Below are 24,568 nucleotides of genomic sequence, written 5' to 3'. Positions count from 1 at the left end.
TCGTGGCGAGATATTAGGAGTATCCGTAATCGTCGAATATTAATGTAAAAAAAAGAATAATAAGTGTGGAGGAAGCGGGAGAGGTATGTAAGGATCGTAGCGAGTGAAAATCCACAATCTCTGCCTACCCCAATGGGAGACAGGCGTGATGGTATGTATGTGTGGATAAACTCTTAATAAGTAGATACTATTTGCCGTGTGGTGCCCGTCACCAATAGAAAAACTAATAGGACCACGCCATCTCTTTCCCATCAATGTCGTAAAAGACGACTAAGGGATAGGCGAATAAACTTGGGATTCTCCTCATAGGCGATGGGCTAGCAGCATATCTTAAAAGCGACCTCAAAAAAAAGTGGCCTCAGTCTTTTTAAGATTGTTGGCTCTGTCTACCCCGCAAGGGATATAGACGTGATTATATGTATGTATGTATGTATTTATGTTTACATACTCGTAACGTTTAAGTAACCACGCTCATAAAAAAGGCCGCCAAAACAAATCTCCATTAATCTTTGCAGTAATCATAAAAAAAAAATAATCTAAAAGCGAAAAATCCTCTTTCATTTTCTCATCGAAAAAAAAAAGTGAAAAATTGCGAGCGTAGTAAAGTTCCAATTTTGTCGTTATGTCGAGTGGGTATAGGGCGTGTTAAAAAAAAAAAAAAAAGAAAAACCCCTCTAACAGCTACAGCCTGAGTTTATGACTCGATTCTGAACGCAAATGATATTAAAAGCCTCTTGTGTGGAGCGGGACACACGGATGCTAAGGGTGGTCAGTATTATATTTTTTTTTTTAATAAATCTACTTGATGCGTAAATATTTAAATATATATATATATGTGTGTTGGCCGTGTGGTTCCCGGCACCAATACAAAAAAGAATAGGACCACTCCATTTCTTTCCCATGGATGTCGTAAAAGACGACTAAGGGATAGGCTTACATTCCTGTGATTCTTTTTTTAGGCGATGGGCTAGCAACCTGTCACTATTTGGATCTCAATTCCATCATTAAGCCGAGCAGCTGAACGTGGCCATTCAGTCTTTTCGGGACTATTGGCTCTGTCTACCCCGTAAGGGATATAGACGTGACTATATGTATGTATGTATGTACCATATCATGTTGTCCAATCTAACAGCCCGTGTGTCACGTTTTATTTGACATATTTCCACACAGTATGGTGTGTAATCATACATTAATTCTGTACTGAAATGTGTGTAGGCGGACGAATGAAATGATGATGACATTATTTTTATTTATTTATTTATTTGTTACACAATATTCATTATGAAATTAAAACAAGATTCCGCAAAAATTGTTTTTACCAGTTTGACTGCGGTCAGTCTCATTTAAGGGTACTAATCACAACATAGTATAAAACAAAGTCGGTATTTTAGTCTGTTTGTCTGTATGCTTAAATCTTTAAAATTACGCAACGGATTTTGATGCGGTTTTTTGTAACAGGTAGAGTGATTCATGAGGAAGGTTTTTATGTATAATAACATTTATAATTTTGCACCCGTGCGAAGCCGGGGCGGGTCGCTAGTTTAACATAATAAATAACACTATATACTTATCTATAACGTGTAGATAACAATTTAGTTTTAAGCTTACATACTTCTATAGAATTTGAGAAGTATGACATGATGATAGCACTCTATATTCTCTAGGTATGTTAACTTTTACAAACATATGGTCACGTTTACATCCCTTGCGGGGTAGACAGAGCCAATCGTTTTGAAATGACTGAAAGGCCACGTTCAGCTGTTTGGCTTAAAGATAGAATTGAGATTCAATTAGTGACAGGTTTCTAGCCCAGCGCCTAAAAGAAGAATATCAAGTTTATAAGCCTATCCCATAGTCGCCTTTTACAATATCCATGGAAAAGAGATAGAGTGATTCTATTCTTTACAGCATATGTATTAAATGTATGTAACTACAGGCTACTCAAATTGGAAAAATGATATTCTCAATTTAGATGCCGCCCTTTCTGAATCAGGCAAAGCATGAATCAGTCAGAATGAAATCAAAAAGTTGGTCAATCTTATGTTAATTTACATAAATATGTCCTCCATTCAAACTTTCTTAATGTTATTAAAATTAGGGAACTGAAATAATTTGATGCAATATCGTTCCATTATTTTCGTCCGATTTAAATTACATACATACATACGGACACGTGTACGAGTATATCCCTTGCGGGGTAGAAAGAGCCAATAGTCTTGAAAAGACTGAATGGCCACGTTCAGCTGTTTGGCTAAATGATAGAATTGAGATTCAAATAGTGACAGGTTGCAAGCCCATCGCCTAAAAAATAATCCCAAGTTTGTAAGCCTATCCCTTTGTCGCCTTTTACGACATCCATGGGGAAGAGATGGAGTGGTCCTATTCTTTTTTGTATTGGTGCCGGGAACCACACGGCAAAACCGATTAAAATTTCTTATGGAAATCTAATTATTTCTTATGGAAATTCTTCATTCTCCTGGCTTTAGTCCCGCTTGCATCCTCACCACTCTGGAGAGGAGCCCGGGGTGTGCCTTTGACCACGGACCCTGGATTGGGAGAGTCAGGTTTTTACACGAAGCAACTCCCGTCAGACCTCCGCAACCTTTGAAACCTAACACGTATTGGATCATGGTTACACATCCAGTTGCCTGAATGTGCAGGTTTCCTCACGATGTTTTCCCTTACCGTAAGAGCATAGGTTAGTAACTATGTGCTGTGTGGTTTCCGACACTTTTGAATAGAACTACTTCATATCTTTCCCATGAACTTCGTAAAAAGCGACTAAGGATATATCATCACGCTGCAACTATAACGAGCGAAGAAATAATGGAATATGTGAAAAAAACGGGGAAAATTATTCACCCTTGAGGGCTTCAATGATGCCCAAAATAACTATTCCACGCGGACGAAGTCGCGGGCACAGCTAGTAATTAATACATATATAATCACGTCTATATCCCTTGCGGGGTAGACAGAGCCAACAGTCTTGAAAAGACTGATAGGCCACGTTCAGCTATTTGGCTTTATGATGGAATTAGTTAATAAATACAACAAAAGTGTTATACCTTCACAAATATAAAAATAGTAATAAATTTAATACTGAACCTTTCCTGAGCGACCACAACTCGCACTTAACCAGTATTTCCATTTCATTTCTATTAATTAAATTCTTTTAGCGGAATCGGAATGAAGACATTCCTAGTGAACGTATAAACAGACGCTTAAAAGAATTTCTGTCTTTTTTTATTTAAATCAACTATTTTACGCCCGCGACTCCGTTTGCGTGTTATTGGAAATACAGAGGTTAAGATTATTAAATTTACTCAACAACCAGTTATTACACCGTGTGGTTCCCGGCACTAATACAAAAAAAAAAGAATAGGACCTCTCCATCTCTTTCCCATGGATGCCGTAAAAGGCGACTAAGGGATAGGCTTACAAACTTGGTATTCTTTTTTAGGCGATGTCACTATTTGAATCTCAATTATATCATTAAGCCAAACAGCTGAACGTGGCCATTCAGTCTTTTCAAGACTATTGGCTCTTTCTACCCCGCAAGGGATATAGACGTGGTCATATGTATGTATGTATATATTACAGAGTAGCTGGTCTCTTTGGCTTCTACATCACATGATACAGGTCTTCCTTTTTATTATTATTTTTTTCGCCAAAAGAAAATGCGCATCAGGTTGAACAACTTTTGTCAAGACGTCTTTTCTATAATTCCGTTGATTTAGCTGGTCTATAATGTGCCGTGTGGTTCCCGGCACCAATACAAAAAAGAATAGGACCACTCCATCTCTTTCCCATGAATGTCGTAAAAGGCGACTAAGGGATAGGCTTACAAACTAGAGATTCTTTTTTAGGCGATGGGCTAGCAACCTGTCACTAGTTGAATCTTAATTTTATCGTTAAGCCAAATAGCTGAACGTGGCCATTCAGTCTTTTCAAGACTGTTGGCTCTGTCTACCCCGCAAGGGATAAAGACGTGATCTTATGTATGTATGTATAATGATTCTGCGTCAGGTGTTCCAGATCCTAAGATTTTAATACGCCAACAGTAAATGCTCATCATGTTGAATAACTTTTGTTAAGTCGTCATTATATATTTCCTATAGTTTAGCTGAGTTGTTATGGTTCTATATCAGCAGTAGGTACCAGTTTCCATATAAATTATACTCTATATGTCGGCCAGGCATATGAGCTATACCTACGACAAAAAAAGTTTCATTTAAATCCGTTCAGTAGTTTCGGAGATTGGCGTGTACAACAAACATACAAACAGAAAGACTTTTTTTTTCAAATTCATGCTCGGTTACTATTTAATTTTTTTTTTAAATATACTCAATGTACAGACAAATTTTTTTTTATTGTTTTATTAGGTATATGTATTGATTTTATTAATAAATTCTTTTTCGAAATAACGCAAGGAACGCAAGAACAAGGAAAATAAACTGTTGAGATATCTAATTGAATTCTTGTGAAGAAAATGTTAAGAGTATTCGTAAAGACAAAAATAATTGAAATTTCAATAGTATCATCTATACCTACATATAATAAAACAGTAAAAATTGGCTTAATGATAGAATAGAGATTCAAATAGTGACAGGTTGCTAGCCCATCGTCTAAAGAAGAATCCCAAGTTTGTAAGCCTATCCGTTGGTAGCCTTTTACGACATCCATGGGCAAGAGATGGAGTGGTCCTATTCTTTTTTTTTCATTGGTGCCGGGAACCACACCGCCATAAACACAGGAGGAATTAAACCTTAGGAGATTTAAGAATCATTTTGGTAAAGCGGACTATTTCGAAAAATTATTATACAACTAGCTGTGCCCGCGACTTCATCCGCGTGGAATAGTTGTTTAGGGCATCATTGATGATTCATCAAGGATGAATAATTTTCCCCGTTTTTTTTCACATATTCCATTATTTCCTTGCTCCTAATAGTTGCAGTGTGATGTTATATAGCCTAAAGCCTTCCTCGATAAATGGTATATTCAACGCAAAAATAATTTGTCAATTCGAACCAGTAGTTCCTGAGATTAGCGCGTTCAAACAAACAAAAAAAACTCTTCAGCTTTATAATATTAGTATAGATGCAAACCTCTGGAATATCTTTTCTGTTTGAGGGAACAATTGTCAAATTCAAATGCTTTAATTACTCACCTAAAAGGTAATCTATTCTCAAATTATTCGCTCCGTTGGCCTGAAAATAATCCTTTGTATTCTGTGACAGGGTTAAGTTCTGTACGCACGTACATATAGTCACGTCTATATCCCTTGCGGGTTAGACAGAGTCAACAGTCTTGTAAAGGGCGCGTTCGACTTTTTCTCTTGATGATAGAATTGAGACTCAAATAGTGACAAATTGTTAGCCCATCGCCTAAACGATGAATCCCAATAAGTATATCCCTTAGTCGCCCTTCACGACATCAATGGGAAAGAGGAGTGGTCCTACTCTTTTTTTTTTATTGGTGCCGAGAACCACACGGCACTTTGTACATACATGTCTAAATACGTCTATATCCCTTACGGGGTAGACACAGCCAATAGTGTTGAGAAGACTGATAGGCCACGGTCAGCTGGACTTTATAGTAGAAATGAGATTCAAATAGTGACAGTTCGCTATCCCATCGCCCACGAAGAATCTCAAGTTTATTAGCCTTTCCTCTAGTCGCATTTTACGATATCCATGAGAAAGATATGGATTTTGTGGAGACCCCGACTCCAAAATCCCATTTCAAGGGATTCGGAAGTTGGGAACTCAAAAATAAAGTTATTTAATCTTCCTTAGGAAGGTTCGTTAAACCTTCTTAAGAAAGTGAACCGCACTTCACTTCAAAAACAAAAAAGATTTAAGTGTCTTATGAAACAGTGCCGTGTGGTTCCCGGCAGTGCCGTGTGGTTCGCAGCACCAGTAAAAAAAAAAAGGACCACTCCATCTCTTGCCCATGGATGTTGTAAAAGGCGACTAAGGGGTTTAGAAACATGTGAGTCTTCTTTCAAGCGATTTACTACGAGTACTTATCTATCTACCTTTGAAGTTCCACAGTAGGTCCCGGGTTCGAATCCCGGTCAGGGCGTTAAGAGAAATTAACTATCACTTTATGGCCAGGTTCTTTAAGGCCGCCCGCGACTTCGTCAGTCTGGAATCAATCCCGCGGGAACTCCGGGCCTATATGTTGTTCTGGGTCTTCAGCTACCTACATACCAAATTTCATCATAATCGGTTCAGTAGTTTTTGCGTGAAAGAGTAACAAACATCCATACTGACCTCCTGACATACAAACTTTCGCATTTATAATATTAGACAGTAGGATAGTATCGTTAGGTTAGTATCTCGTAACACAAATTCGATACACCGATATAAAGCTAATTTAAAAATTAAAAAATAATAAAGAATTAAACGCCTTTGAGTTTTGTCACAATTGGCCCTGTCTACCCCGTAACGTGTGAGGACGTTCGATATCAGTCTGTCCACGAAATCGGTGTAACATTACACCGTAACTATAAGGCTTCGTAACAGTTTCGGCGTTTTGGGTGACCGAAAGGTCAAACGGTGTAACAATGTGATTATCTTATACTAGCTTTTGCGCGGGACCTCCTCTCGTGGGAAATTCCAGAAAAAAAAATATACCTAGCCTATGTGACTTACGAAGGTCTATTCTATATACACGCCAAATTTCGTGAAAATCAGTCCAGTCACACAGTCGCAGTAACATTGCACGCGCGACGCCGTATTTATCGCGTGAAAAACTATCACTCTCCCGTTTCAAGTTATAATAAAAAGTGAAACAGCGATATTTTTCCGCGCGATATAAACCTGCCATGCAGCGGAGGTATTAGGTAGTTTTTAAGTTTATTCGTTACAATACGAATCTTTTCTCTTTATTATTGTGTCCGAGACTTTGTCCCCGTGGACTTCATTAAATAATATAAATAATAATAATATAAATTTTTGATTAGTTGTTAATTAATACCTACTGTCAGATTTAGCAGTTTTATTGCTAGATAGGAAATTGAAGAAAAAAAAATCTACCTACCTAATAGACATTTTTTATGTGTATGAAAATTTAAGCAAAGGATTCCAAAAAAGCTAAACAACAATAAAAATTATAAAACAATGTTTTTTTTTAATAAAGCGTCTCTATACATTGCCATACATGATTATATAAATAAACAATAAATACATAGTATAAAACAAAGTCGCCCATTTTGTCTGTAGTCCCTTCGTATGCATAAAACTTTAAAACTACGCAACGGATTTTGATGCGGTTTTCACTAATAGAAAGAGTATTTTCTCCGACAGGTTTTTTATATATAATTGAAATACATTGAAACTATATTAGCTGAGTTATAGCGATTTATGTCCAAGAAGTCAGAAAAAAAATCTAATTGAAGATTGCATTTGTGCGTGCGCCGCTTATACCGTTGGATACAAGTAAGAACAATGTATAGCAAAAACATTGGTCTTTATTAGTTCTACAAAAAAGTCCGCGATGACATATATCCAGCTTTTTTATTTAAGTCACAAAAACTACTTTTCTGTATTAAAAAAACATTTAATTCGTTGGGTGATGTTTAACTGGTGATATAACCAATAATACATATATCCTTATCAAAATAAGTAAGTTCATCATCACGAGCATTTAATTTAGATTATTTTTGCAGTTTACAGTGTGTTATTTAGACATATAGTTTAGGAGATATCACGATATTAGTATTGCGGCACGGTACGGGCCGGCCGCGGCGGCGGGGGCAGCGTCCCTGTAAATAGCGCGTCGGCGGCAGCAAGAAAATAATAGTTAGATGTATATAACAAAAGTAGGTAAGTACATAAAAAAAAACAAAAAATATAAAAAAACGGTACATAAAAAATAAATAATATTAAAAAGTAGGTACTACGACTTTGATCTATACATATAAGACAAAAAAAAATCTGTACATTACTTAAATATTTTTTCCAAAAACTGATAGGGGGGGCGATCAAAGAAGAGTCACAGAAACCAAAAAACATTTTAATATTTTAAACGCGGTTAAGGGAAACAGAAGTTATTGTGAATTGAAAATTAGTATCCAATATGTGTTGGTGCGTTGACTGTATTTGTCGAAGTAGCGGGATACACGCAAACGAAGTTGCGCGGGTCAGCTAGTAAACAATAAAACAATACTAACATACTTATTTAATATGTCACGACAAACTCCTAATTGGCGCGAATTTTATTAATGTATTTATAAAATATTTATAACATGAAGTAAGAACGTAGGTACAAACAGGTAAGTAGCCTTGTTTATAAAACTTGTTAAGTTGTTGTTATAAGAAACAAACTAATTAAGAGATTCTAGTGTTGTCTTTTAAACATGTCGATCGATATTACTAACATCGATTATAAAGAAAATAACGCTTGTAACAATAATTAATTGGTTGTAGGTACATATAAAGGAACAATTATGATTAAAAATATATATATTTCATTTTAATACCTAATTCTTACATGAATTTTTAATAAAATGTAAAAATTATGTTCCTAATGTTAATTTATTAATTTTTGTTTTTTCATATACAAAACACATATTAAGTGTTTTTTTTTTTCAATATTTTTTTTCCTGATAGAATTTATTCGTTAGTTTTTATGTCATGCGTTACGTTATGCCATGATTAATAATTTAAACAAAATAGTAAGTAGGTACTTTATTACAATTCTTGCTGTAAATACTTATTATCAAAATTAATACCTACAACAATTGCCTGAACGTAAACCGTAAATAAAAAAAACATAGCTTTTTTATTTTAGAGCTGTCAGTCTGCATAATTACACATGCACTCACTACATAGTCATTAAAAACAATGGATGTTCTCAAACCAAAGAAAGGCCTGTAACATTATACATTCAGTTCTCGACTTACCATCAATACCTTTGATGCACGGTCATTATTCTTGGATCTCATCAAACATTTGCTTAGATATTCCATCCACAAACATGATAAAACACACGGAAAAATAATAAAAATCACTCAAAAATTTGTCCTAAATAACATGTTAGGTTATTTTTATCGCGCAGTAGAGTTTTGGTAATTGAAAACCGATTATAATCACTACAAAAACGGTTGTAATGTCTGTCTGTAGACGATTCGGTTCGCTACTGATTATTTCATGAATGTATATGTATGGATGAGTAGATTTTCAGGTTTATCTTAGTAATGTGAACTGAAATGTAACAGAAAAAGGTCGCTATTAGATTGGCAAGTATTGGAGGGTGGATTTTCCACCCCCAACCCCGATCCGAGGGTTGTGGCTCTGGCTAGAGCGTACGATTGAGATTTTTTATCAAAAATAAAATGGAACACGTTTATTATATTATTTTTTTTATTTTTTAGTTTATTATTTTTTTTTGTAACATTCTGTTGTGTGTAAATGTAAAAAAAAATGGATATGAATGAATAGATAGGTGTGCAGAGTAAAAACAAACTTTGTAATTAACACATTTTAATGTTAAGTGATATTCGTCTATATTATTAAAGTAAGTTAGTACATCTTCATTCTTATAAACTTAGAAAAAGCTGCTGCTTGTAAATTTAGGCTTATCCTATAACAATGGGCCTCCTCTTAGTATCACTCATAATACGCCAGAATAAACAAGGTTATTGGTTAGGTATCAAATTTTAAGACTCAGGTACCTACTGTCTATTTATTTATTTAAACTTTATTGTACAAAATATAAATGTATATCACATTATAAAAAGTTATTTTGTATAGTTAGTTTAGCGTAAAACTACTCAAAGGCTTAATTAACTCAATAATTAGCATGAAGCGTTACTTTTTCAAAACCGACATGCTTTTTTTTCATTTCTTGTACATTGTCGATAAAAAATAAAATAAAGAAGAGACTAGCAACGCACATACCAAACACTTAGGTCAAGATTTCGCATGTAGATTCCATTGTGGTGTAGTGGTGAACTAAAAAAGGATCTATCAAAATACTCACAGGACCCGAAAATAACGGTATTTTTACGGGCGGTACTGGTAGAGCCGCAGGCGTTCACTAACTTCTTTTTTAGGTACCAAACTTAGTCTCAATTTTCCTTAAGCTTTTGTTCCATTTACTTTAAACAACCCGTCGAGATATGGAATTGTGAGCCGAGATGTCAAACTACACAACGCATCACCAGTATTTTTATTGTTTGTAATATCTTTATTGTACATATCACTCCGTCTCATACCCATTGATGTCGTAAAAGCTGACTAAGGTATAGGCTTTTATACTTTTGCAACCTGTCACTATTTTAATCTCTATCATTAAGCCAAGCAGCTGAACGTGGCCTTACAGTCTATTCAAGACTGTTGGCTCTGTCTACCACGCAAGGGATAGGCATGATTATATTTATGTATGAACACAAGAATACAGTAAATTGGTAAGACAAAATATACAAAGGCGGACTTATTTAGGCGGACTTATTTTAGGGATATCTTCCAGTCAACCATTGAATAACTAAGAGGAGAGTAACTCGAATAGAACAGAAGAACGTAAATACGAAGCAGAATTTTCATATGGTGAATACTTAAGAGTATCTACCTACCTAATACAAAATCGCCTCATAAGATAACCACAGGAATAAGGGATAAAGTGATGGTATTCTAAAAGGCCTGGAACGACACGCACAGACATAGTAGGAAGAAGGTATACCATCCAAAGAGGATTTATAATCACTCAGTATCCGAGTGGAAATACCCACATAGCGAATTATGAAGTTTTCCTCACGAAGGTTTATCTTGTAATATTAGCAATACATAGGAAAATAATTATCGTTACATTTATTCCTTATTTACCACATCCCTAACTAACAATGTTGCCACATAATAAAACACAAATTATACAATTTGTTTTTATTGCTTACATTAAAAGTTGGTATTTTTAATTAAGCACCTACATTTTGCTGTGGGTTCATTGGTTATGTAAATGAGAGAGTTTTGGTTAAGAAGTATTCCTGTTTGTGCGTTTTCGCGTGATTTCTGCTGTGAATAAGTATTTAACAAAATTTATTTTATTGTTAGCTTTTTTACATTATATTTAGTATAAATAACCTTACAGACAGTAAATGTACTTAATTAAATGTAATATAGTGCTATCGTATAAAGTTAATTTATAAGTAGTTATTGTGCTCCAATAATAAATTTAGTAGAGAGAGAGAGAAAGAGAGATGAAAGTTTTTACAGTTAATACACACAAATACCACGTCCTTAAACTTTACGGGGTAATCAGAGCCAACAGTCAAGTCTTAAAGATCACGGTTACTTGGATAGCTTTAATAACTGTTCTTTCGTATTTCATTACAAAAAAAAATATTAATCCTTTCCTTATTGTTACCATGAAATACACGATACTTTTTCACATTCATTGTTATTACTTTTTACAAGAATTTCAACATTAAGGAGTTGGCAGCTCTGGACAACCAGCAGCTATAATGTCACTGTCATATGTCACTCATCAAATAACCTCAAAGTTTCATAACAGTTAAATACAACACAAAGTGCTAAAATAAATAATATTTGGAGAATTTAATTAATAAATATAATAAAAAGAGTCAAAACTTGTTATTTGGGTATAAAACACAATTTATCAAAATGAATTTAGCTCGTCAACTATGTACAATTCGTAATAACAGTGTCGGAAAAAACGTCTACAGAAAATTCCGATTTTCTTGTGCTAATCACGAAAGTTCGCATGCTAGCCAGCCGCAGGTTCAAGAGGAGAAGTTCGATTTTGAAGACCTGAAAGTTTTTGAGCGGGTCGAGCGGCGTAAACCGAAAATTCCACCATTCATGAAAGATGTATTCGTATCTGTCTACAATAAAGAATTGCTGGCCTATCCCGAAATTTTGAATAAAGAAGAGTCCGAGGCGTTGGACCAAAGAGTTTCAGTGTTAAAAAAAGTATTTTCCGACCCTGAAAAATCCAAAGAGGACAAAATACGCGCGTTAAAAGGAACGAAAATGTACGCAGCACCTGTACCGCTAACAAACAATGGTTTAGCGTTGAATTATACTGAAAGTATAAGATATTTGGAGGTGATATCGTCTGATATAAGTCTAGGACAGGAAATAAGTGACCATTGGGTCGGTTTGGCAGCATTGAAAAAAGGTTTAGAGCCGGAACAATTCAATCAAATCATTGATGACTTAACTAGCGGTGACCACACTATAAGTTTGTGTATAAAAGAGAGAGTCGCTGAAAGAATATCACAGGCCGATTTCAGGTCATTTGCGGAATTAGACCAACATAGTAAGTTTCTAATATATAGTTTCTAATTGATTTTTAAAATTATTTTGAATTCCTTTAATCAACAGGAGAAGCCTAACAGCTGAACATGGCCTCAGTCTTTCAAGACTGCTGGCTCTGTCAACCTGCAAGGGATATAGATGTGATTATATGAATTAATGATTGCCTCTGTGGCGTAGCGATAGTGCGCTTGTCTGTGACATTGGAGGTCCCGGGTTTGAATCCTGGCCAGGGCATGATGAGAAAATAAACTGTCTCTGATTGGCATGGGTCTTGAATGTTTATCTATATAAGTATTTATTATGAATATAGTATTGTTGTGCCGTGTGGTTCCCGGCACCAATAAAAAAAAGAATAGGACCACTCCATCTCTTTCCCGTGGTTGTCGTAAACGGCGACTAAGGGATAGGCTTACAAACTTGGGATTCTTTTTTAGGCAATGGGTTAGCAACCTGTCACTATTTGAATCTCAATTCTATCATTAAGCTAAATAGCTGAACGTGGCCATTCAGTCTTTTCAAGACTGTTGGCTCTGTCTACCCCGCAAGGGATATAGACGTGACCATATGTATGTATAGTATCGTTGAGTTAGTATCTCGTGACACAAGTCTCGAACTTACTTTGAGGCTAACTCAATCTGTGTAATTTGTCCCGTATATATTTATTTATTTACAGGTGTATGGCGAGTGACCGGTGAGAAGGTATGCCACAAGGCTGATGGGTACCGTCTGGTACTATGCAGTATAGAAGGCAACCGTCTCAGGGCCTACCTTATCCATCCAACGGCCAACGGAGTCAGTCACGATGGAACTTTTGTCACATTCAGGAAGACACCTGGTATGTATTAATTCTATATTGTAACAATGACAATTTGTTTAGTTCAGAGAGTTATGAATGTGGATGAAGCGAAGGAAATATGCAGAGATCGTGGCAAGTGGAAAGAGCTAGTCTCTGCCTACCCCTCCGGGAAAGAGGCGTGATTTTATGTATGTATGTATGTTTAGTTCAGAGGGGAGTCGCTTTGTGTAAAAACCTGACTCACCCAATCCAGGATACATGGTCAAAGGCACACCCCGGGCTCCTCTCCAGAGTGGTGAGGATGCAACCGGGACTAAAGCCAGGTGGAAGAATAGGTATGTATGTGCAAGTGTTTTTTTATAATCTGCCTTAGTCGCCTCTTACAACGGCACAAAGATATGAAAAGTATGAATAACTGTACAGATCACTTTCTTTTGTCAGTGACTTCGTCCGTGTGACTTTCTACCCATTTTTTTTTTCAATAAATGTTTTTCTTTAGGGTCAAATCTATCTCTGTTCCAAATTTCATGAAAATCGGTAAGTGTGTCTCTCTGAGTTACATTAGCATTTATAATATTAATCTCAATCACAATTCTATCATTAAGCCAAACATCTGAACGTGGCCTATCAGTTTTTTCAAGACTGTTGGCTCTGTCCACCCCGCAAGGGATATAAACGTAATTATATGTATGTATGTAATACTAGCTGTGCCCGCAACTTCGTCCGCGTGGAATAGTTATTTTGGGCATCATTGAAGCCCTCAAGGGTGAATAATTTTCCCCGTTTTGTTTTTTCACATTTTCCATTATTTCTTTGCTCTTAATAGTTGTAGCGTTACATAGCCTAAAGCCTTCCTCCATAAATGATCTATTCGACGCAAAAATATTTTTTAAATTCGTACCAGTAGTTCCTGAGATTAGGGCGTTCAAACAAACAAACAAACTCTTCAGCTTTATAATATTAGTATAGAAGTATAGATAACTAGAGGCCGCCCTCGACTTCGTCCGCATGGCCTATATGTTATTCTGAGTCTTCAGCTACCTACATACCCAAATTCATCGTAATCGGTTCAGTAGTTTTTGCGTGAAAGAGTAACAAACATCCATACTGACATCCTGACATACTCGCAAATTTTCGCATTTATAATATTAGTAGGATTGGAATATAAAAGAAGATAATTAATTTCAGACGAACGTATCTTCATCAAATTAAGGACTATTAGGTTATGAATGTGGATAAAGCGAAGGAAATATGCAGAGTTCGTGACAAGTGGAAGAGGTAGTCTCTGCCTACCCCTCCGGGAAAGAGGCATGATTTTATGTATGTATGTATGTATTAATTAATTTTCACAGCGACACCTCTGGACTCGGTGACTGAACAAGAGCTGGCCCACATACTCGGATCATCGAGATTACACGCCGCCACTTTGTGCAGGTGAGATTAAATGAACACGTCTTCATCCATTACGGCGAGAACAGAGCTTACTGTCTCAAAAAAATTATCAGATTCAATTGGTGATTGGTTGCTAGCACATCGTAATTATTATAATAACATACATACATACATACATATTGTCACGTCTATATCCCTTGTGGGGTAGTAAGAGCCAACAGTCTATAAAAGACCGAATGGCCACGTTCAGCTATTTGGCTTAATTTTTTTTGTTGCTAGCCCATCGCCTAAAAAAATAATCCCAAGTTTGTAAGCCTATCCCTTAGTCGCCTTTTACGACATCCATGGGAAAGAAATGGAGTGGTCCTTTTCCTTTTTTGTACAGGTGCCTGGAACCACACGGCACATTAAAATAACGCCTATAAATAAAACAATTCCATCATGAAGCCATACAGCTGAACGTGGCCTAGTCTTTTCAAGACTGTCAGCTCTGTCTCTTCCGCAAGGGATATAGACGTGACTATATGAATGAATGTTTTTTTTTTATTCATAGGTCGAGCTTGAAGAAAGCATTACATTCCTGTGTGGAGTACGTACAGCCGAGAGCTTTGTCTGGTAAGAATATATAATTGACGGTCTCTGTGGCGTAGCGGTAGTACGCTTGTCTGTGACACCGGAGGTCCCGGGTTCGAATCCCGGCCAGGGCATGATGAGTTACGCACTTTCTCTGATTGGTCTGGGTCTTGGATGTTAATCTATATAAGTATTTATTATAAAATATAGTATCGTTGAGTTAGTATCTCGTAACACAAGTCTCGAACTCACTTCGAGGCTAACCCAATCTGTGTAATTTGCACCAAAAAAAAAAATTTTTTTTTAATCCATAATTTGTATGTATGTAATAAATGTAATAATAATTTTATTATATTATTAATAATAAATAACGTTCACATCCGAATAATATTATTATATCAAATGGTTTAAGAAATAGGGGAAGACTGAAAAAGAGATGGATGGACGGCGTAACGACGAAGAAGATCCCTTACGGGGTAGACAGAGCCAACAGTTTCAAAAAGACTGAAAACCTCGTTCAGCTGTTTGGCTTTATGACAAAATTGAAATTCATGTAGTGACGGTTGCTAGCCCATCGCCTGAAAGGAGAATTCCAAGTTAATAAGCCTATCCGTAAGCCGCCTTTTACGACATTCATTGGAAAGATATGGAGAGGTTCCATTCAACAGCTCCAGAAACCACACTCATCTCTCTCACTCATTTAACTTTTTATTGTCATGTTATAAAATTTGACAATAAAAAGTTAAATATGAGTATGTAGTCTAAGGCACATAAATATAATGTCACATACATACATACAATCACGTCTATATCCCTTGCGGGGTAGACAGAGCCAACAGTAGGTCACGTTTAGCTTTTTGGGCTCAATGATAGAATCGAGATTCAAATAAAACAAGCCAGCCTATAGCCTAAAATAATAATCCTAAGTTTATTAACCTATCCCTTAGTCGCCTTTTACTACATCCATGGGAACGAGATGGAGTGGTTCTATTATTCTTTGATTTTTCAATACTTGCTTTCTCACTCTGAAGTACATCTTACTACAATTGAATCGTTCACCAATGGAAAAGACTTTGTATTGTAAGTGTATAAGTTTACTAGAGGCCGCCCGCGACTTCGTCCGCATGGAAACCCTATCAATCCCTCAGGATCTCCGGGATAAAAAGTAGCCTATATGTTATTCTGGGTCTTCAGCCAAATTTCATCAAAGAGCAACAAACATCCATACTGACATCCTGACAAACTCACAAACTTTCGCATTTATAATATTAGTAGGATAGGCTTATACCAAATTTCATCGTAATCGGTTAAGTAGTTTTTGCGTGTAAAAGCAACAAACATCCATACTGACATCCTGACATACTCACAAACTTTCGCATTTATAATATTAGTAGGATAGGCTTATACCAAATTTCATCGTAATCGGTTAAGTAGTTTTTGCGTGAAAGAGCAACAAACATCCATACTGACATACTCACAAACTTTCGCATTTATAATATTAGTACGATAGGCTTATAAAGCCTATAATCTTTCTTTGTATATTTACGAGTACGTATCAAATTAATAATTAATTTTCAAAAGGCAAACCGCTGTCACAACTGTCAACAATAAGAGCGACAATAGGCGAGGCTCTGCTGCAGATATACGCGTCAGAGAGCGCGGAGTACTTCACCGCCGGCCTGGTGGACGGTTACGAGGAGCCTGATGCTGAACTGGAGATGGCAATGTGCAGGTTCGTATAATATTATCTATAATCAGAAATTTGCATGCCTATTTTAGGTTAAGAGTGAGAAACATAAATGTACATACTTTGACCTGTAATACCACTTTTAACGCAAATAAACTTACTTAATTACAGGTTTGGCCGACTAGATTCTTATTCATTTTTTTTTAACATATATATATTTAGTTTATACAAACATATATTTATAGGGTATGTTGAGATGGTTCCGTCATGTGGAGAGGATGAATGAAAACAGGTTGACTAAGCAGATATACATGGAGAGTGTGGAGGGAAAGGTCGGAGTGGGAAGACCTAGACGAACGTATCTTGATCAAATTAAGGACGTCCTGGTAAAGGGTCAGGTAAAAAGTACCCGAAACCGCCGAGCTTGTATGAAGAGAGTTATGAATGTGGAAGAAGCGAAGGAAGTGTGCAGAGATCGAGGCAAGTGGAAAGAGGTAGTCTCTGCCTACTCCTCCGGGAAAGAGGCGTGATTTTATGTATGTATGTACAACAGGTGGACATACATACATATGATCACGTCTATATCCCTAGCGGGGTAGACGGAGCCAACAATCTTGAAAAGACTGATAGGCCACGCTCAGCTGTTCGGCTTAGTGATAGAATTGAGATTCAAATAGTGACAGGTTGCTAGCCCATCGGCTAAAAGAGGAATCCCAAGTTTATAAGCCTATCCCTTAGTCGCGTTTTACGACATCCGTGGGAAAGAGATGGAGTGGTCCTATTCTTTTTTGTAATGGTGCCGGGAACCACACGGCATTGTACAACAAGTGGACTTAATGCCACAATCATTCTCTGACAGTCGAACCTTTGGACCAAACTGAGATGGATGTACTGGTAATTATAGATTCTTCTAGGAGGATCTAGAGGATTCTTCTAGATTTTCTTAATCTATGGAGTGATCTTGACTTGGCCAACTAGATACTTCTAGATTTTCTTAATCTATGTAGGTCCAACTGTATGCTTCTAAATTTCTATAATACCTAATATATAATGCTTAGGTAGGTAGGTATACTTAATATTATAAAGCTGTAGAGTTTGTTTGTTTGTTTGAACAAGCTTACCTCGGGAACTATTGGTTCGAATTGGAAAATTCTTTTTGTGTTGAATAGAACATTTATCGAGGAAGGCTTTAGGCTGTATAATATCACGCTGCAACCGTATAAGGAGCGAATAAATAATGGAAAATGTGAAAAAAAAAACGGGGAAACTACTAAAACTATTCCACGCGGACGAAGTTGCGGGCACAGCTAGTGTTTCATTCATACATACATGCATTCGTGTTTTTTTTTTAATGTAGACAATGTGCATTTGTCTACGAGTTAGCTTTTAAGAGATCTATATTTGTGAATTGACGTCCGGCGAAAATGCTGCAGTGTAGTTTGTTCCGCCGCTTCTTCTACACATGCGCTTTGGAAGCGGCAGTAGTTATAATTAGATTTAAGTGATGTGACGTCAATAAGTGATACCATGTATCCAATTTTGAAAAGTAAATCTATTCTATTCTATACATAAACACACACACATATATATATATATATATAATATATTATCACGTCTATATCCCTTGCGGGGTAGGCGGGGCCGACAGTTTTGAAAAGCCATCAGTTTCTTCTAATTTCCCTTAAAATCTCAATTCTTTCATCGAGTCAAAAAGCTGAACGTGGCCTATCAGCCTAATCAAGACTGTTGCCTCCGTCTACCCCGCAACGTACACAGACGTGACCATATGTACAATATATCCAACAGGAACTTCATATCTAACCACGGATTGAAGGCGATCATGAGATTACTCTCGATACCAGCTCTGGAGAAGGAGTTGGAGTGCAAACAATTGCTGGATGACATGCGTCATCTCTCGTCCAGGGGGGAGAGTTTGGACAGCATCAACACTTTCATTGGTGAGTTGCCGTGGAAAGGCTTTACACATACATACAGACATACATACATATGGTCACGTCTCTATATTCTTTCTCTCTCATTTGGAGAGAGATGCAAAAAAAAAACAGGATTATTCTTGTTCATACATATTACATACATATGGTCACGTCTATATCCCTCGCGGGGTGGACAGAGACGACAGTCTTGAAAAGACTGAATGGCCACGTTCAGCTGTTTGGCTTAACGATAGAATTGAGATTCAAATAGTGACAGGTTGCTAGCCCGTCGCCTTAAAAAAATAATCCCAAGTTTGTAAGCTTATCTCTTGGTCGCCTTTTACGACATCCATGGGAAAGAGATGGAGTGGTCCTATTCTTTTTGTATTGGTGCCGGGAACCACACGGCACAAATGGCTTTACACCGTTCCATTTCTCTTTCTCTCTCCCTCTCTCTCTCTCTCTCTCCCTCTCTTTCCCATGGATGTCGTTAAAGGCTACTCAGGGATAGGCTTTTAAACTTGGCATGAATGAACTGTACTGAATGTCAATCAAAGTGAATATGAATCTCGGTCCTATCGTTAAACCAAACAGCTGAACGCGGCCTTTCAGCCTTTTGAAGACTGTCGGCTTTGTGTACCCCGCAAGGGATATAGACGTTATTATATGTATGCATGTAAAAGGATACGTTCTCTTTATGGGATAAGTCCCCCTTTTAAACTTGGGATGCCGTGGTTGTTCGGCTTTTAAACTTGGGATTCTTCTTTTAGGCGACGGGCTAGCAACCTGTCACTATGCGAATCATTAAGCTCAATTCTATCATTAAGCTGAACGTGGCCTTTCATTCTTTTGAAGTCTGTTAACTCTGTCTACCTCGCAAGGGATATGATATGATAGGGGACGTGATTATATGTATGTATGTAAAAGTATTTTTGTGTTCATACATACATACAATCACGCCTGTTTCCCATTGGGGTAGGCAGAGACTATGGAATTCCACTCGCTGCGATCCTCACAGACCTCTCCCGCTTCCTCCACACTCATTACATCACCCTTTTTAAAGACAAGACCTTCTTTTTTATACTTTACTATACTTTTTTATTATGAAGTTTAATTTTTTTTTTATAATTATTTTAGCTCTGAGCGGACTTCAGCATGCCGGTAAAATGATGGCGGAAGAGGTGAAGCAGATAAGGAATCCTTTGATGCACCCCACTTTCATCATAAAGAAAGTTCTGTCCAACAGGCATCAGGTGAGATACTTACATACATACATACATAGATACATATATACAAACAAATATACATACATACATACATACATAACATACCTACATGCATAATATACATGACATACATACATACATAATATACATACATACATAACATATCTACATACATACATGCATACATACGTGTGGTTACCAGCACTAGTAAGAAATAGAAAAGGACCACTCCGTCTCGTTCCCGTGGATGTCGTAAAAGGCGACTGAGGGATAGGCTAATAAAGTTGGGATTCCTCTTTAAGGCGATGGGCTAGCGATTGAATCTCAATTCTTTCATTAAGCCAAACAGCTGAACGTGGCCTTTCAGTCTGTTCAAGACTGTTGGCTCTGTCTACCCCGCAAGGGGCATAGACGTGATTATATGTATGTATGTTACATACATACATACATACATTTTGTTGTACAGTTATACAGTTTGTATGTTTGTTTGTTATGTCTAAACATACAAACATACATACCTATCTAAATACATACATACACACAAAATAACTATACCACGCGTACGAAATCGCGGGCACAGCTAGTAATGAATAAAAGTTTAGAATTTTGAATAAATATTATACATACATACATACATAAAACCACGCCTCTTTCCCGGAGGGGTAGGCAGAGACTACCTCTTTCCACTTGCCACGATCTCTGCATATTTCCTTCGCTTCATCCACATTCATAACTCTCTTCATGCAAGCTCGGCGGTTTATAAGACGTTTATAAGTTTTTTTATTTTTAATATTATATTAGTAATAAATGTTTACACGTTAACAGGAGAAGGACGAACCTAAACTGGACTTGTATTTGGCTGAACATCTCCACCCGACGCTGAGACCGCCCGCGGAACAGTTGGAGTATTGCGTTCTGAGGATGAGGTTCGCTTGCGAGACTCTGATGAGCCGTCACGGCGTGGAAGTGGTCACGGCGTTCACGTGAGTTTTAGGGGGGAGGGGGCAGAATTTTGTACTTAGAGAATTTAATAGAGCAACTTAATAGAATAGAATATTCATACATACGAATTTTGTATTTATTTATTTATTTATTTACTAGAGGCCGCCCGCGACTTCGTCCGCATGGAAACCCTATCAATCCCGCGGGAACTCTGGGATAAAAAGTAGCCTATGAGTTATTCTGGGTCTTCAGCTACCTACATACCAAATTTCATGGTAATCGGTTCAGTAGTTTTTGCGTGAAAGAGTAACAAACATCCATACAAACTTTCGCCTTTATAATAGTAGTAGGATGTACACAAAATTATATACAGGAGCATTCAATACAGTAATTATAGTACATAGGTGCTACTTATTTGAAAAGAAATCTCTTCCAGTAGACCCATGAGAGGAGATTATTTATTTATGTACACAAAATTATATACAGGAGCATTCAATACAGTAATTATAGTACAAAGGTGCTACTTATTTCAAAAGAAATCTCTTCCAGTAGACCCGTGAGAGGAGATTATTTATTTATGTACACAAAATTATATACAGGAGCATTCAATACAGTAATTATAGTACATAGGTGCTACTTATTTCAAAAGAAATCTCTTCCAGTAGACCCATGAGAGGAGATTATTTATTTATGTACACAAAATTATATACAGGAGCATTCAATACAGTAATTCTAGTACAAAGGTGCTACTTATTTCAAAAGAAATCTCTTTCAGTAGACCCGTGAGAGGAGATTATTTATTTATGTACACAAAATTATATACAGGAGCATTCAATACAGTAATTATAGTACATAGGTGCTACTTATTTCAAAAGAAATCTCTTCCAGTAGACCCATGAGAGGAGATTATTTATTTATGTACACAAAATTATATACAGGAGCATTCAATACAGTAATTATTGTACAAAGGTGCTACTTATTTGAAAAGAAATCTCTTCCAGTAGACCCGTGAGAGGAGATATGAATTTTGGAGCGGTATGGCGTGTGCATAAATAACATTTAACTAAAGATACATGCTATTGTACTTAGAGAACTTAATAGAACAACTTAATAGAATCCTACTACTATTATAAAGGCGAAAGTTTGTATGGATGTTTGTTACTCTTTCACGCAAAAACTACTGAACCGATTACCATGAAATTTGGTATGTAGGTAGCTGAAGACCCAGAATAACACATAGGCTACTTTTTATCCCAGAGTTCCCGCGGGATTGATAGGGTTTCCATGCGGACGAAGTCGCGGGCGGCCTCTAGTAGAATATAAATACATGGTCAAGTCTATATCCCTTGTGGGGTAGACAGAACTAACAGCCTTAGCTTAGCTGGGTAAGCAGAGACAAAGCGATCTTTCTAACAGGGGTAGGCAGTGACCACGCGATCTTTCCCAGAGACGTAGGTAGAGATAATTGCCTCTGTCTATACCCTACGGGGTAGACAGAGCCAATGGAGGCTCAGTCTACCCTATAAGTAAAAAAATCCTCTGCCTACCTCTCCGGTAAAGATCCCCTGGTCTCTGCCTACCCAGTAATAGCTATGACGTGATATATATGTATATGTATAACATACGATTATAGCTGAAAAAGCTGAACGTGGCCATTCAGTCTTTTCAAGACTGTTGGCTCTGTCCACCCCGCAAGGGATATAGACGTGACCATATGTTAATTTAACATACATACATATATGTAGTCACGTCTATATCCCTGGCGGGGTAGACAGAGCCAACGGCCTTGAAAATTACTGACAGAATTGAGATTCAAATAGTGACAGGTTGCTAGCCCATCGCCTAACTAATAATCCCAAGTTTGTAAGCCTATCCCTTAGTCGCCTTTTACGACATCCATGAGAGAGAGATGGAGGGGTCCTATTCTTTTTGTATTGGTGCCGGGAACCACACGGCACATGTTAATTTAAATGTTTTTTATATTTATATGTTTTACTTTATATGTTTTTTATATATGTTTCCAGCGAGCTGAACAGATTGGCCGAAGCTGCATCAGATATCCTGGTCATGACCTCGGTGCTGGCGAGGGCTTCAAGGTAATTATATATATACATACATAAATACATACATACAGACATAAATAACAAAAGCAGTGGAAATGAGAGCGTTAAGGAGTATGTTGGGTGTGAAATTGAGTGACCGGATAAGGAACAGCGTGATAAGGGAATGTTGTGATGTGAAAGAAGATGTAGTTACAGGAATAGAAAAGGGTATGTTGAGATTGAGTCTAGGTCTCAAGGTAATTACTTTAAAAAAAATATCGTGCGGTTCCCCGGCACCAATTGAAAAGAGAATGAGACCACTCCATATCTCTTTTCCACAGGATGTCGTAAAAGGCGATTAAGGGATAGGGATTAATAAGTACTTGGGGTTCCTCTTTTAGGCGATGGGCTAGTAATATATATGTAACTAGCGACCCGTCCCGGCTTCGCACGGGTGCAAAATTCGGAAAAAAATATACATAAAAACCTTCCTCTTGAATCACTATAGGTACCTGTTACAAAAAACCGCATCAAAATCCGTTGCGTAATTTTAAAGATTTAAGCATACAGACAAACAGACTAAAATAGCGACTTTGTTTTATACTATGTAGTGATTATGTACATAGCTAGCTAGAAATGTATGCATAAATAATAGTTAACAGGTTGCTAGCGCATCGCCTACAATAGGGATCCCATGTTTATAAGCCTATCCCTTAGTCGCCTTTTACGACATCCATGGGAAAGGTAATTTGATTATATGTATGTATGTTTATTTATACAATCGAAATGTCTCCATTCAGAGCATACTGCATCGGATTGCGCAACGCTGAAATTGAAATGAAATTGGCCGCCTGCTTTGTGGAGAACACTAAAGAGCGTGTAAGGAGATTGATAAAACAGATTGATGACGGTGAATATCTCAACCTGGATCATTTCAAGGTACAATTCGGTAAGAAAGTTCTGGAAGCAAACTCTACGCTTGTAGAAAAACCTACGGCAAGAACTTATTGGTAGTTAGGTATTATGAAAAAAAATGTTATTTTTTATAGGAGTTGTGTTCTGTGGGTTATTTGAGAACTATGTAAGTAACTACATTGATATGTCGGTATGTAAATAATGATGTAATAAAAAAAAAGCGCCGTGCGGTTCCCGGCACCAATACAAAAAAGAATAGGTCTCACTCCATCTCGTCCCCGTGAATGTTGTAATAGGCGACTGAGGGATAGGCTCACAAACTTGGGATTCTTCTTTTAGGCGACGGGCTAGTCACTATTTGAATCTCAATTCTGTCATTGAGACAAATAGCTCAATGTGCCTTTCAGTCTCTTCAAGACTGTTGGCTCTGTCTACCCCGCAAATCTGCAAATCCCTTAGCCGCCTTTTACGACATCCATGGGAACGAGATGCTGTGGTCCTATTCTTTTTTAATTGGTGCCGGGAACCACACGACACCAATTAATAAAGTGTATTTCTTAGTAATAAAGATGATATTTTTAATAAAATAGCAAAACACATCTAGAATTCCATTCTTCTAGAATCTTCGGAATTAATGTCAGATAAAAACTCTTGGAACTGAAGTCTCGGTGTGAAGATAAAGTTATGAATGATTAATTATGTTTGTATTTCGTGTTATTGTATGAGATTGTAACAATAAAAGATGTTTAGTTATGTTTAAAAATTGTTTTATTTATCAGT

The 24,568-nt window shown here is 37.0% G+C and overlaps 2 protein-coding genes across 2 annotated transcripts in view; one reads left to right on the top strand and one right to left on the bottom strand.

Moving 5' to 3' along the window:
* The window catches only part of LOC106136570 (glutamate receptor ionotropic, kainate 2), a 34,429-nt gene extending 25,441 nt beyond the window's left edge, over nt 1-8,988 (bottom strand). The window contains exon 1 of the mRNA XM_060953231.1: nt 8,909-8,988. The gene's annotated coding sequence lies outside the window, so the exon portion shown is untranslated. The remainder of the gene's footprint in view (nt 1-8,908) is intronic.
* A 2,488-nt stretch (nt 8,989-11,476) lies between these two features.
* On the top strand, nt 11,477-24,542 carry LOC106136571 (complex I assembly factor ACAD9, mitochondrial). The gene is made up of 10 exons (XM_013337165.2): nt 11,477-12,282; nt 12,955-13,116; nt 14,430-14,511; nt 15,023-15,084; nt 16,624-16,774; nt 18,536-18,687; nt 19,801-19,916; nt 20,715-20,872; nt 22,856-22,927; nt 23,674-24,542. Exons 1-10 carry the CDS (start codon nt 11,625-11,627, stop codon nt 23,885-23,887), a joined length of 1,827 nt encoding a protein of 608 aa, XP_013192619.1. The 5' UTR covers nt 11,477-11,624; the 3' UTR covers nt 23,888-24,542.
* The last annotated feature ends 26 nt before the right edge of the window (nt 24,543-24,568 follow it).

This window comes from Amyelois transitella, chromosome 31 (assembly GCF_032362555.1).
Source record: "Amyelois transitella isolate CPQ chromosome 31, ilAmyTran1.1, whole genome shotgun sequence".
Taxonomy (NCBI): domain Eukaryota; kingdom Metazoa; phylum Arthropoda; class Insecta; order Lepidoptera; family Pyralidae; genus Amyelois; species Amyelois transitella.
Note: the sequence above shows the minus strand (reverse complement) of the source record. Positions and strands in the feature narration are given on the sequence as shown.